Raw genomic sequence first — 16,036 nt, forward strand, 5'->3', positions numbered from 1 at the left:
TATTTAACTAGTCTTACTTTATTACATATTTTAATTGCAAAAATTCATTCATTCATTACCCTGCCTCTCACCCAAAGTCAGCTGGGATATGCTCCAGCATACCTCCGCCACCCTAGTGAGGACAAGCAGCATTGAAAATGAATGAAGGAATGAATTGTAAAAATAATAACATAATAACAAATCATATCATGCAAAATAAAATAAAGTAAAAATAAAACACAAATATTAGGGAGTAGCAGAAGGCTGTAGTTTGGCAGATACTCAGCTATCTTATAAAAAGCAGTTGTTTCCGTTTCAGAGGAGATTTATATTTAAACAAGTAAGGTAATTACTGGCTTTCATGTGACAGTGTAGACTCACTGTGATGTCATTGCATGATGCACCTTAGGGAGTTTCTCATTGGCAAACAAGAGCAGAGCTAGCTACTTACACTCAACAAAAATAGAAACGCAACACTTGTTTTTGCTCCCATTTTTCCATAAGACAAACTCAAAAGATCTTAAACTTTTTCTATGTACACAAAAGGCCCATCTCTCTCAAATATTGTTCACAAACGTGTCTAAATCTTTGTTAGTGAGCAGTCGTCATTCATGATTCATAATCTATCCGCCTCACCTCACTTGTTTTTTCCTTGTTGTTGACTGGAGAAGACGTGCATGGCGAGAGCTCTGTTGAAGATAGTAGAAATTTGAACTGTTTTGGCGCTTTCCTGGCTACACTTCATGAACACAAGATCACAACTGGTTGCTGACTCCCTCAACTTTAACTCGGATAGGCGAGAGGTACAGAGTCCTTGAAATCAAGTAGTTGCAAGTGCTGATAGCTGCTAGCAAGTCAAGCTAACTGGCTAACTGTTGAAGTTCAAAGCGGTTGCCTAGCAACAATGCCAAACACAGAACAAAGTGATACTGGTCCTGGAAATAAGGAAACAAAAAAAAAATTAGAAATAGGGCCAGTCTGTCTGTCGGATGAGGGGGAGGACGACGCCTGGAATGAAAAAACTATTTGAAAATATTGTCGAGAGCCAAAGTTTTATATTTTTACACGCCTTTGAGAAGAACATTAATGAGTTTTCCTCCCACCTCTCGGCCCAGAAAATACTCCCCAGAACAAAAATTTCATATTATTACACGCCTTGAAGAAGGCAATAAATGACACACAAGAGCGTACTGCAGCACAAACAAAGCGACAATTCAGGTGTTTGCGATCACAAACAAAGATTTTAAGTGTCTACAATTACAGATTCAATATGTACAATCCCAGAGTGATAGTCTCATCGGAATAAAATAGAGCATTAAGTATGTCAGGTTTTTACAGGATGATATCAAGACACTATTGGAAGATAATGCTGCCTTGCGCACCCCTTGGGAGAAAATAGAGCATTATGCAATGATATCAACGTTCTAAAGGATGATATCAAGGCACTATTGGGAGACAATGCTGCCTTGCGCACAACTCTTGAGGAAGGGAAAGAAGCAAAGGAAAATATAACTGAGCAAATGAAAAATATAATTAATGAGATGGATCAGAATGCACAAATGATGATCCTCACAGAGCTCCGAATTACACCTAGGTCAAAAGATGGGGTAGTCCAAAACAGAGGGGGGGCAGATGGAATGGATGTTCCTTCAACAAAGCAACAGGTTGTCAACTTCCTACAATGAAAGAAGTGGGATGTAGATATCAATACCATCGACGCTTGCATCCCACTATATGTCATTATTAAGTCCACCAACAGGGAATTCAAAATTTCAATGCTGAAACTGGGAAAGAAGCTGAGAGGCACAAACGTCTACGTAAATGAGCATCTGACAAAACTGACAACACTGACATTGCCAAGAAAGCACAAGACTTTATATCGTTATCTATTATTTGTCTTTGAGGTTAATAAAGTATCTATCTATCTATCTTGAGGCAAAAGGGAAAGATACTGTACAAAACACCTTCGGAGCACCAACGACAAAATCTACAGGAGGAGGATCAGGAGAAGCAAGAGTGCTTGTTGTCAAAGATATCAATGAGCTGGATTCATATCAAAGATCATATTACCATGACAACCAGGAAAATGGAGGATACAACCCACACAGAAAGAACCAAGCAGTTAGAAGGCTTACATTCAATAGCATTCGACTTTTGCGATCATCATTGCAAGGGCCTGTTCAACAAAGTCTAAGTCCCCTAATAACGAACATCCGACGTGCGAACATTCGGAGATACAAACACAAGCCGACTGGTCTATTTTTTCATGTGTCTTGCTTTGTAAGTTCATATTTATACTGCTACATGCTTGACCAGCAGAGGGCACTGTGACACTGCTAATGGGACCAACAGATACAGGAAAACGAGGAAGAGGAGAGAGGAAGGCTAAGAGTTTTATGATACAACCAGGACAGAGCGTGTGATTAAAGTTTATGAAGAGTTAATAGGCCTGCTTAATTCTACACCACCCACAGAACACTACCTCTTTTAGAAGAGTCTAACGACGACGATTTGTCCTTTTTTTCAATATCTCCTCCTCCTCCACCACAACGACGTATGCTCGACCACTCCTCTTCATAGGTAAATAACATTTATCATTACGTATTATTATATCATTTTTATTATTGTTTTTTTCATTAATTATCCTCGTTTAATATTACTACTGCATCCAAACTCATATTTACATACATACACATATACTGTATATGTATACACGTACATGTAGTACCTATATCATTGGTAATATTAATTTTTTTTCGACTTAAAAACAATTCGACGGTCGTCTGGAACCAATTGTGTTCATTGGTTGGGGACTTAGTGTACTGGAATTAGGAAACCATGGATGTACAGTCAATGACACTCACAGTACAACACGAAAGGCGGCAGGAAGTGGATCCGGATATCAACAGGGGAAAATGGAAGAACTTTTTTTGTTTGTTTTGTTTTTTGTTTTAAAAAAAATAGTAATGACAATAGTGATTATAGTATTAATAATTATTATTATATCATCTGTTTTGATTGTATGGAAGAATAAGTGAACAGTGAATTAGTTTACAGTGAATACAGTGAATTAGTGAACATTTGTATTAGCAGTTGATGTGATACAGAGAGGGGTAGGATTAAATAAACTCTGCTTCTTCCTAATCCTTTTTGGACATGTGGAAGTTGATGTAAACTGTATGCATGTTCAAAATAAATTAAACCATAACCATAACCACAGGTGTGGCATATCAAAATGCTGATGAGACGACATGATTATTGCGCAGGTGCAGGTGTGCCTTAAGTTGGCCACAATAAAGGGCCACTCCAAAATGGGCAGTTTAACTGTATTTGGGTGGTCCGGCATGTCAGTATTTGCCTCAAATACCATATATACCAATCCAGAGCATCCCGATCTTCAAAATGCTAGCAACAAAATGCAGCTATGTTTGTTGTCCATAACATCTGTGTCTGCCCTTACCATAAACCCACTGTCACCATGGGCCACACCATCCAAAACACAGCTGCATTTTGAATACAGAGATACTGTACGAGAGCCTGGGGCCCATTGTTGTGTCATTCATCCACAAGCATCACCTCATGTTGCAGCATGATAATGCACAGACCAATGTTGCAAGGATCTGTATTCCTGGAAGCTGAAAACATCCCAGTCCTTGCAAAACTGCACATTTTGGAGTGGCCTTTTATTGTGGCCAACCTAAGGCACACCTGTGCAACAATCATGCTTGATATGCCACACGTGTTAAGCAGATAGATTATCAATGATGAATTGTCACTAACACAGATTTAGACAGTTTGTGAACAATATTTGAGACAGCTAGGCCTTTTGTGTACATAGACAACGTTTTAGATCTTTGCGTTCAGCTCATGAAAAATGAGAGCAAAAACAAAAGTGATTGTATTACAGCCAGTGTAAATACATCTAAGACAAAATATGTAGGAGTTGTTATTGTGGGGGTGGTGGGAGAGCTGGGATGAAGTTTGTTTTAACAGGGTGGGTGTAGCAAGGAACAAAGCCAGAGCAGTGGAACAATGCGAGAGCTTTGAGAAGGAATGATCCCATCCTCTCGAGAGCCACTTTGTAAACTGGTCGGTCAGGTTAGGCCAGAACAAATGCTAGTCAGGGGATCCAGTGACAACCTATCAGTCTGGATCCAGCTCACATCAATGCACACAACTAGAGCCTGCTCCACAGGACAGAGAGGGCGTGTGGGTTGGGTGGGTCAGGTGGTGGGTGGTCAGGGGGTTAGCCAAGCCAAAGATGCATATTACAGTGTGTCATATAAACATATTCATGCTAGCCTGGCCTGTTTTTCCCTCCCATGCACCCTAACCTTACTGCAGGTTTGTCAGACTGTCACGTTTCAAATATGACAGCTTCCCAGTGGCCAAGTTTATCTTTCAAATATCAACAAGCACAACATCTGCTCCAATCTACTAAAAAAGTGCACACTCACAGTCTGCTTCTGCACTTTAAACGTACAGTCATTGCTCGTTTGTCGCAGGTAAGTGGTCCCAGACCCAACTGTAATAAATGAATATCCGCAAAGTACGATTCAATAACACTAAATTCAATATTTTAGTAGTTATGTCATAGAAAACTGGTTTACAATCTTGTAAATACAGTTACCCAATTATCCAATTTAGTCGATACAGTACTGTACAATCAGAGAAACAGACTAACATCATTAGCAGTACCTTGTTTCTTTCTGGAAATCATACTTCGTCAGTAGGAGACTTTAAAAAAGTAAATAAGCCATTTAAAGGGATAGTTGAGATTTTTTGACATGAAGTTGTATGACATCCCCATCAGCATTGTAGTCCCAACAGCGACTTACCCCCCACTTGGTCTCCTAAGTCCAGTTCTGGGTCAGATTTCTGTGATAAAGAATGGAGTTCCACTTATTTGCTGGGGACAGTTAAGTAAAGAGTTTGGTTTCTCGAAACAATATGCATTCAAATGATTAAAACATTTGCGTCACAAAAATGCCTTCTCAAAAAACACAAACCTCACAAAACGCTCGGCGTTATATCTGTCTTGCGCCGTATCCCTGCGCACTGTCGCCTGTGCGTTCATGTGAATGTGACAAACACACTCGCATCTTCTGCCGCTGTGGAACACATACGTAAACAAGATGGCCGCGGTGCTCCATCACGCCAGTAGGTGAGAGCGTCTTCGTCACATACACATGAACACACAGGTGACAGTGCGCAGGGATACGGCACAAGACAGATATAACGCCAAGCGTTTTATGAGGTCTGATTTTTTTGAGAAGGCATTTTTGTGATGCAAATGTATTAATCTTTTGAACGCATATTGTCTTGAGAAGCCAAACTCTTTACTTAATTGTCCCCAGCAACTAAGTGGAACTACGTTCTTCATCACGGAAATCTGACCAGAACTGGACTTAGGACACCAAGTGGGGGGTAAGTCGCTGTTATTGGACTACAATACTGATGGGGATGTCATACAACTTCTTGTCAAAAAATACAAACTATCCCTTTAAGACGTAAATAAAACTCTTGCTCGTGTTTGTCACAGTAAATGTGTTCCCTAGGGGACTTTAGTGGTGGCATCACGTCTGGTGCGTCTCTCACCGAGCATACTGACACCTAGTGGCCAACGTAGAATACTACATTCACAATTAGAATGCTTCTTCTGCCTTGTACTGTATTTGTATTTTAGTTCATTTACAGTAGTTAGTTCATTTAGCCATTTTTATGCTTTAGAATGATTAATTTAGGCCAAAAACTGGCTTAAATATGCATTTCTTAAAAACGAATAATAGGTTGTATTCAACCATGAAACAGCAATAATGTATAAATACATTTTTGAAAAACCACGATAGAGTGAGGGTGCGATGTTCAAAACGCAATGTAGATGTAATGTACTAGTCTGGTCTTGTTCTTGGTTTTTCAACACACAAATACATGAAAAAACAGTTGGAAAAGCCAATAATCCTACAGATATATGATGACAATGAAATGTTGTTTTACTCCCGGCCTGTAGGTGGCAGTAATGCACATTGCACATTACAAACTGCCACACATACTGTAACTACCTTTTTTCCCCACCACTGTCCTGTCCCACTTGGCCCCAGTGCAAGCAGATTATAACATGAAAAAAAAGTGGGAAAAAAAGGCAAAAGACAAATTCTGCACCTTTATCTGGATCTGAACCCAAATTTAATGGGTTCCTGTGCCACCCTTCTACAAAGTTTCACAAGGATAAATTATACTGTTTTTGTGGCATGCTAACTAATTAGCTAACAAACTAACTATCAAACCATCAAAATTAAAAAAGGAGACACTATCTAGGGCCCAGGTTGAGCTCTTAAGATCTTGAGCTCTTAAGTACTAGCAAAAATGACTTGTGTTCTTCGCACTTTTGCGCACAACAAACTGTGGACAAATGGCAACAAATCTATGTATCTACACATCAAAATTAACGAAGGAGAGGCCTTTTGTGGCTCAGGTTGAGATGTCAAGTACTTGAATAAACACACCAAGTAAAGTAAAACTATTACTTGTGTTCTGCGCACAACAAATTGTGGAAAAATGAAAATAGCAAATCTATGTATCAAAATGTGAAAATTTTGAAGAATGCGATACCATTTGTGGCCCAGGTTGAGATGTCAAGGCTTTGCATGAAGACACTAAGTGAAGTAAAACTGCACTTCAGAGATTAAATGGCAACAAATCTACATATCAAAGATAGTATTTTAGGACCAAGTTGAGCTTTCAAAAGACTTGCGTAAACCCACAAAGTAAAACTGTTACTTGTGTTCTACGCGCAACAAATTGTGGAAAAATTGTGACAAATCTATGTATCATGACATCATGACATCATGACATTTAAAGGAGATACCATCGGCGGCACAGGTGTCAGGATGTCAAGGATTTGCATAAACGTACGTATAGTAAAGTAAAACTGTGACTCGTGTTCAGCACACAAGAGATTAAAGACAAATGGCAACAAATCTAAGTATCAAAACATCAAAATTAAAGGAGATACTATTTCAGGACCAAGTTGAACTTTCAAAGGACTTGCATAAACACACTAAGTAAAACTGTGTTCTATGCACAACAAATTGTGTCAAAAATGGTGACAAATCTATGTATCAAAACATCAAAATTAAGGAAGGAAATACCATTTGTGGCCCAGGTTGAACTGTCAACAACTTGCATTAACACACTATGTCAAGTAAAAGTGTGACTTGAGTTCTACGCGCATTAAATTGTGGACAAATGGCTACTAATCCATGTGTGAATAACAGATTAGACCTGCGGTTTTCAAAGTGTGAGGCCAGAAGATTTTCGGAGAGGTGCAGTTGCTTGAGAAAAACAAAGAAAAACATAATTTTAAAACCTGCTAAGATAACTTCAGTTATGTTTAAAGGCAAAATGAATGGAATGAGACCAAGATACAGTACCTGGTTGATTTCATCCATCCCGTTACTAGCAAATTCAAACATCAGTTCATTGGGCTGCACTGCAGTGGTCATGGCGGTGGAGTAAGCAGCCCACGTATCCCAGCAGCCACCTTCTGGCTCCTTCTCCGTTCAAACAGCGCCCCCTACAGAGGCCCGAAGCTGCGTTCACAGCGCCAAATAGGCCTCACGGTCTCACCCACTCTTTTCTCTTTCGAGGCCGCGAAACTCAAAGGGTCGGCCTGATTCTGCTGGAAGCAGCCTGGTCCGTCTCTGAATCCACCAGGAGCATCTACACCTGGAAGAGCAGAGGAAAACACAGATTATGGTCATAATTTGGTCAAAGTTGAGCCAAAATGTACATTAATATGTGTAATATTAGGTGTGCTGTGCTGTTCGAAGAAGCCAGTTTTGTTGTACAGTTTGTAACTCAAGTGCATATTATTGAAGATTAGGAGAAGCTTGGCATGATTAGGACCTACAATGTGCAAAAGAAGCAGCTTTGCCATATAGTTGGTCATGATGGGTTTATTTTAAAAGTCAGGGCCGATTTCGTTCAATATGATCCAAAATGTGTGAAAATTAGAGCAAAAATCAGGCACTATGGTGGCAAAAGAAGTTGTTTCACAGTTTGGCTAGTCCTTGAGAGGCGAATCTGGAATGATAATCTTCACAAAAAAAAATTGGGGCAAAATTCTGGTTAAAAAGAGCTTTGCAGGCTAAAGACGTTTTACTGTAAGGATATTCTTGAGGGCCAAATCTGGGTTGATTTTGCTAAACTTGCCAAAAAGTAATTCCATTATGCATTTTTTGTTTTCCTGTTAAATATCAGGGGTGATTTTCTTAAAGTTAACCCGAAATGTGTCATGTGTCATCAGGGATGGAGTTCCACTGTAGTTAATCATGATATAATTATTTTTTTAAATACAGAGTTGATTTTTGTTCAAGCTAAGCAAAATACCTGAAAATCGTTGTAATGTTCAAGGCACTATGCTGGTGAAAGAATTGTTGGTTGCTTCTTTTTGAAAAACTGGATGATTTTGTTAAAGTTGACCGTAAATGTGCAATAATGTGTTTGTAGTAAAAGACAAAGCTTTGCTGGCAAAAGAAATGGGCTTTTTTTTTTTTTTTTTTTTTAATGAAGACCGATATTGTCAAAGCTAACCCAAAATGTAAGCAAATCTGTGAGAAAATCGTAGCACTATGCTGGCAAAAGACGTTGTGCTCTACAGCTGGTTCTTGATGGGCATACAGTTTGAAAATTAGGACTGACTTGGTCGATTATGACCCAAAATGTGCTACATATACAAAACAAGTGCACAAGAGCCAGATTGTCACATGGGGGATGGATACAAAAGCCAATCAGAATCATGTCTGTCCTGAGAGACCCTCGTGTTCATCAACCCCCTCATCATGATGAAGCTAGGGACTATGTTTTCATCACATGATCTGCTGAGGCTTCAATGAAGCCACCCACCACCACACACAATCACCTAGGTGACAGATCACCCTGGTGATGCTGCACTGGATAGTACCCTCAGGCTGTTACTGGAATCACAAAAAGGGTGTGTGTGCGTGTGTGTACCAAAGAGCTGATATCATTGCAGGGCGACAGGAGTGGCTCATGTTGGGTTGAAGAATTAGTAGCGCCTAGGGGCGCGCAAACACACACATACGTACACGCACGCACATACACTTGTCTTTCCCAGGATTGGTGGCACTGGAGGTCACAATGTCAGCGCACACACACACGCACACACACACACACACACACACACAGACACATCTTTGCTGCAGGGTGTCGAATATTTGCTTTGAACTGTCTTTGTGAAAGTTGCAGGTCCAAGGTGGAGTTAAAACAAGAGAAGGGTGGTGGGCTCTTATGGAAAGGCATCCAGACAGAGTAGTTAAATGTTGTGGGAAGAGGTGGGATTTAGAAAGGTTTTAGTGATAAAAAAAAAAAAAAAGTATGGCCTCTTGCTCAGCAATGTCGTCGTCCATGTCTCAAGGTTTGCCTTGACCAGGTTTTATGTCATTTGCTAAATGGAGCTTGTGATAAGCCTTAAAACACACTCAGTGTAGAGAAGAAAGTTTCATATAAAACATAAAAATAATCAATACCTGCAGTGAAGTTGTTACTCTAAGTTTACTACACTAATTTATTATGCTGAAAGAATAAGGTCCACTATACTATAGATGCAATCATGATGGGCTTACTTTCTTGTTTTGGAAAATCTCGTTTGATTTTGTTGGGTTTACAAACAAAATGTGCACAAATGTGTTAAAATCGGTGTGCTATGCTGGTGAAAGAAGCAGTAATGCTGTATAATTAACAAATATGATCAAAATCAGGTTCCGATTTGGTGATTTGGATCAAAATGTGCAAAAATGGCAGGCATATTTTTGAAAGTCATGATGTACATTGTTGATTTTGACCCAGAATATGCACAAGCAAGAGAAACAGTTGTAGATCTACATACTGGTGAACGAAAAGACTTTGCTGGCTAAATACATTCCGCTATTACAGCAAGTCATTATGGGTTCATTTTGTGTGCCCTGCGATTGGTTGGGGACCACTCCAGGCTGTATCGGCCTCTTGCTGAAAAAGACAGCTGGGATAGGCTCCAGCATACCCCCGTGACCCGAGTGAGGGATAAACGGCATAGAAAATGCATGAATGAATTATGGGCTTATTATCGACAATCAGGCTTGTCTTGGTTGATTATCATGCAAAATCTGCAAACATATCTGTACTATCCAAAGAGGTTTGCTGGAAAAAGCAGTTCTGTGATACAACTAGTCATGGTGGGCTTTAGTATTGCAAATTAAAGTTGATGTGGGATAAAGTTCTGCCATAGAACTGGTCCTTAAAAGTCAGTTTTTAAAAATCAGGATTTAATTCATGCAAAATGTGTACAATCCTGCAGGAAAACTTGGATGACATGCTGGCGGAAGAAGTAGCTTTGCTGGCCAAATAAGAAGTTCCACCATGACTGGCTTATTTTTGAAAATCATTATAGTTTCTCTATGTTGAAACAAAATGGGCCAACATCTCTAGAAAGATTTGGCCTCTCTGCTGGCTAAAGAAGCTAAAGAGGATGTTTTGCTGGCAAAAGAACACCATACATTCCCGTGTATAAGCCACTACTTTTTCTCAAATTTTGAACCCTGCATGGCTAATATGTGGGTAAAAACTACATTTCCCATTATGCTTTGTGTGGCCATGTTCTAATCTCCTGATATCTCCTACACTTCTGAACTACTACTAATCGTTTTAATATGTATTTTGGAAAACATTATTACTAAGATAGTCCATCATAAAGGCAAAAAAGAAGTTCAGGAAACAACCAAAAAAACGCAGAGAACGTGTAGACGTGTTGTGCACATTTACAGTGACAACCCGATTAGTGACAAGCCTCCATCACATGGACATACACCAAGAAATTAATTTGATTCCGCCTTCAAGTTAAAGGCAATGGATTTGAGGATAAGTGTTATAAAAGATGGATGGATGGATGGATGGATGGCAATGGATTTGACTGTCAAGGCAAGGAAACATGGCTGCTTTGCATAGGACTACTGCCAGTTGAAGACCATTACCATGCTGCTACATGACCACGACGCTCACAGACACCCCAACTCGTCTCCATTCCTCGTCAGCTTGCGAATTTTCCTCCATCTCTACTGCATTTCTCCCAAACGCGCTCCTCCTCCTTCACCTCACTTTTGCCACCCGCTTCAGTCCACCTTTTCCACCTTCCCACACGGAAAGAGAGAGAGCTTACAACCATGTGTGACGAAGGAATTAGGACACTGCTCAATTATGACATGGAAAAGGGTAGGCTACTGTTATCGACTGTACGTTACATGCACTATTCGGCACTGTTTTTAACTAGCTGTGTACTGTTCTGCACTGTTAATTAGCAGTGTTGCACCACTGTCTGGCACGCACTGTTAAAAAAATCTTTCTCTGCACTAAATATCCCATTTTATGGCGTGCACACCTGTGGCTTGTACTGTATAAGAACAAATCTGTTTTTTCCTCTGAATTTAGTGGGTGGGGCTTATACACTGAAATTTATCGACTTGAAAAATAAGTCAAACTCTGCAGAAAAATGTGGATGATATGCCGACGAAAGTACATACGCTGGCAAAATAAAAAATGTAGAGATGGTCATAACTGGCCTATTTTAAAAATTGGGATTGATCTTATTTAGTCTCCAATTGTAAAGAAATCTGAAAAAAATCAGGGTGATATGCTGGCTCAAGTAGGGGTCCTGCTGTATAGCTGGTCTATAACGTGCATATTTAGTTGATTTTAACACAAATTACGCAGAAATCTACAGAAGCCAATTTATAGCAGCAATATGTGCTGGTAAAAGGAGGAGCTTTGCTGGGAAAGGAAGTGGTACAGCTTGTACAGCTGGTAATTCCATCCATCCATCCATCCATTTTCTATGTTTTTAATCCTCATTAGAGTCGCGGGGGTATGCTGGAGCCTATCCCAGCTGACTTTGGGCGGGAGTTGGGGTACACCTTGAACTGGTCGCCAGCCATCGCAGGGCAACAACCATATTCATTCGAATGGCCAATTTAGAGTGGCCAATTAACCTAACATGCATATTTTTGGAAACTCTGGATTGAATTGGTAATTTTTTTACCCTAAATGTGTGAAAATATGCAGAGAAATACTGTAGGGTTGGTATTGCTGGCAAAAGAAAGAGCTTTGCCGGCAAAAGAAGGGGTTCAGTTGTCCACCTGGTTTTTGACTGAAAATCAGTATTGACTTCATTGATTTTGGGCCAAAATGTGTGGGCATAGTCTGAGAAATTAGTGTGCATTGTATTGGCAAAAGAAGAGAAAATCCTGCTTTGTATTTGTGGCGTGGAAAAGGGAAAACTCATACTATATATGATGAATTTTCAACAGGTTTGGGGCAAACGTGCAGTTAATAGAGGCTAATCATATGGTAGGAAGAGGGACATAAATAGAACATGTGCACATGAAGACTGTTTCAGCTGCTTTCATTTCATCAGACTATGTTTTACATCCCAGCATTGATTAGGATGGCCCAGTTGGAATGGTGCTGGCAGCAGACAAGAGAGGCAGCCATTAGCCGTTACAGGCAGGCTGCACATTATGCCGCACACATGACAACAGCTGCCTTGTCCCGACCAAGAGGCTGGGCTGCTGCGTCATGAAGAGGCGAGGAAGAGGAGGAGCCGCGCCGCTTCTGCGTGGATGCTAGTCAGTGCATAATAGCCCAAAGAGTAAATGCAGCGCCTGCCTGGGTGGGGCCCTCTTTATAAAAGAGTGATTACAGAACCAGATGACACCAAAGCATTTCGACTGTGTCATCTGGAATTTGGATCCAGCTGAACACATGCTCCACATTATGCCACTAAAAAGTTAATGACAGGCAAATGTCTTGTTGGTTAATCAATAGACAGTGACGTAACAAACGGCTTATCTAATAAAGTCATTCATCTTTGGAGCTCATGGAGTTCATTTTGGTTTGTTTGTTTGTTAGCAGGATTACACAAAACCAGGATTACACAAAACCATAACAAACATAACATTTCCAAGAAACCTTTTTTCATCCCCATATTATTTTATTTTTTACAACATATATTTTACTATTCATGCATTGTTTTCTAAATATTTTATTAAATTATGTTTTATATTGTAATAATTATATATTATTTATTTTTATTATATATGTATATTTTTTAATATGAAATTATATTTTATTCCACTTTAAGTGTTTTTATGGGATTTATTTGCATAATTAATTAATTTTATGATTTATGTATTTATTAAATGTTGTGTTTTAGTCACAATTTTTCATATACAATATATATATATATATTAGGGATGCTCCAATCAGTGTTTTATGCTTCCGATTCCGATACCGCTCATCCAGGACGGAAATCGGCTGATACCGATACCGATCACATGGATTAATTATACATTTTTCAATTTATTCATGATAAGTGATACTAGCCAACGGTGCCATATAAAGGAGAAAAGTCAGGACAATTCCAAGGTCCCTTGACTGCCAGGGGGCCCAAAAAAAGGCAATTACTAATACTTCCAGTGGATGCGACACCTTTTTTAAGGAGAATTTGGATGTGAGAGTACATTGGTGGAGCTCTAACAGGACTTCCAGGTAAATGAGAGAACAGTCAGCGAACCTGGTGTCTTCCACTGCTGAGAAAGGCTGGTCATCTCGTCCGATGAATTCAATTATTTTTCAGGTTATTTGCTTAGCCCTCTGACTGTCACGCACATACGGGCGAGTGTTGTCCACATGGCTACGTTAGCTGCCGTTTGACTGATGATCACACACCGTGAGTTTCTAAAACTCACCATACTCCGTCAAGTGTTTGTTCTTCAAATGCCGTATTAAATTAAAGCTTTTTAACGTGCTACCGCCGCAAGAGAGTTCCTTGGCATGTGTTGGCAGTTAAGTTCCACATGGCAAACTTGTTTGTTTTTGTTTTGGCACATCTGCACGCTGTGAAGCGAAGTGGGAGGAGGACGCTGCCCAAGTTAGTAAGGGCAAGGCGCTACACTGCACGCTGCAATAGTGCTAGCCACAGTCGATCGACTTTTGTGATCATTCATCGACATATGTCGATTTTTCACGGAGATCAGAGCATCCCTAATATACATATATACATTCATATTATGTATTTTATTTATACTGTATATTGTATTTGCTTATGTTACATACTTTATTATTGATGTTATTTTATCAGAGTTTATATAATTGTTGTTTATGATACCTGATGTATTTTATTTAAAATATATATATATTATTGTTATTCAACTGAGTTTTCTGACAACATTTTATTTTGTTATTACATGTGAGTTTTATTTTATTATTCAATTTTATTATTACTATGTACCTTTGTTGTGTTTTATTTAAAACATTTATTCTATGTATTTTGGGAGAGGGGGGATGCAATGTTCTATTTAATGCCAAACTGCACAATGGGGTTTTCTGTCTAACTATTCATTTCCGCATGATCACAAGTCCAAAAGGGAGAGGTGTTCACTCCAGTACTGTATCATAGCCAACAATGAATTTATTGCGTTATATTTGACTTGTGCGTAATTGCTGTTGACTGACAGCTTCTCAGTCAAGATTATCAGCAGTGCAGGCCTATAAATAGACCACCACCTTGTCAGCATTGTCAGCTTTCCATTACAGATATGCACACAGCACTGATAGCCTCCAGCAAATTCAATTTAACAGGGCGCTGATTTAAAAGACTAAAACAATAGGCCGAGGAAATATTTTGATTGTAACGCGGAATTAGATTGAGGAGTTGATTCCTAGTTTTTGCTTCACGCTGAATCTTGCCGCACACAAGTAGATGCAATGCTTTCTTTCAATCTCAGCTGGCGGAGAACGCAGCAAACACGGTCGGGCTCCACCCCTACCACATGGCGACTGCCAGTTGCAATAACAACCAATTACAGACAGGATCCATGGGCGAATGGAGCGTTCCCAGAAGGCCCTGTGTGCCCCCATCGCCCCTTTGCTTTATTCTCCTCAGCTGAGCTCATTGTTGACCATGAAAGGAGGCAATTTAAGCCAATTGAATGACTACGCAATGACTCACTCTACATGTGGTGAGTGCAAACACTGAGGGATGCAATCTTGACTTATCAGCCACTTTCAGCTCAGGTTACTAAAATGATGTTTTTTTTCTGGGGTGGCACCATTGAGGTGGTGGAGATACAAGATAACAGCTAGTCGTTTTTTTCCTCACACAGGTAGAGACGGCTAGCAGGTAGCTAGCAGCACGTTAACATTATTAAAGCGCTCTGAATTGGAAGATCTTTGTCCTTGTAGTTCTTGTGCAAGTTCCTCCATCAGTCATTTCAGCCTATCATGGTTTTCACAAGCACCATTAATTGCCTGGCAAGCATTGCAGCATGAAATGCACTGGATTGACTATTCCAGCATCATAGCATATTAGGCACTGTCATGAATATTCCAGCATTGTTGCTTGTTTTGAGGCACATCATGTACTGCCTTAGGCGTAGTATGTACTGTTGTGACTATTGGAGTGACATCGTTCATGTCGGAGGCATCGCAGCATATCATGTACTGTTGTGGCGATTCCAGTGACCCTGCTCATTTCGGAGACATAGTGGCATAGCCTGCAGTGTTGTGATTAATTCCAGCACTTCATGCACGGTCTGGATGCTGGACTCCCAGCATCATTGCACGTTTCAGGGGCATTGCAGCATGTCAACTGTTGTGACTATTCCACCATCTTTTTTTTGTTGTTTTGGAGGCATCACAGCATATCATGCACTGTGATGACTATTCCAGCATAATTGTGCATTTCGGAGGCATCACAAGTGATTTAGTCCCTGCTAGGACTATTTTACAATCATTCGCACTGTTATGCACTGCCATGATTATTCCAGCATCATGCGTTTCTGAGGCATCGCAACATAAGTATCATGCACTGTTTTGACGTTTCACAGCAAATAATGCACTGTCGTGATGACTATAGTACCAAGACATCGCAGCATATCACGCACTGCGGTGACGAGTCTAGTGCTGTTTGTTTCTGATGCTGCAGAATATCATGCACTGTTAGGAC

General features: G+C 40.0%; 1 protein-coding gene across 5 annotated transcripts in view; it reads right to left on the reverse strand.

Moving 5' to 3' along the window:
- elf1 (E74-like ETS transcription factor 1) overlaps nt 1–16,036 on the reverse strand; it is a 69,271-nt gene that overhangs the window by 19,892 nt on the left and 33,343 nt on the right. For 3 of the 5 annotated variants that reach the window (XM_054791424.1, XM_054791429.1, XM_054791425.1), the window contains exon 2: nt 7,413–7,707. In XM_054791424.1, the coding sequence (XP_054647399.1) occupies nt 7,413–7,484 (72 nt within the window). In that variant the 5' untranslated portion in view covers nt 7,485–7,707. Of the gene's footprint in view, nt 1–7,412; nt 7,708–11,009; nt 11,166–16,036 lie in introns of all 5 variants that reach the window. The other 2 variants (XM_054791427.1, XM_054791428.1) reach the window with 1 other exon arrangement.

The sequence above is a fragment of the Dunckerocampus dactyliophorus genome, chromosome 11 (assembly GCF_027744805.1).
Source record: "Dunckerocampus dactyliophorus isolate RoL2022-P2 chromosome 11, RoL_Ddac_1.1, whole genome shotgun sequence".
Classification (NCBI taxonomy): domain Eukaryota; kingdom Metazoa; phylum Chordata; class Actinopteri; order Syngnathiformes; family Syngnathidae; genus Dunckerocampus; species Dunckerocampus dactyliophorus.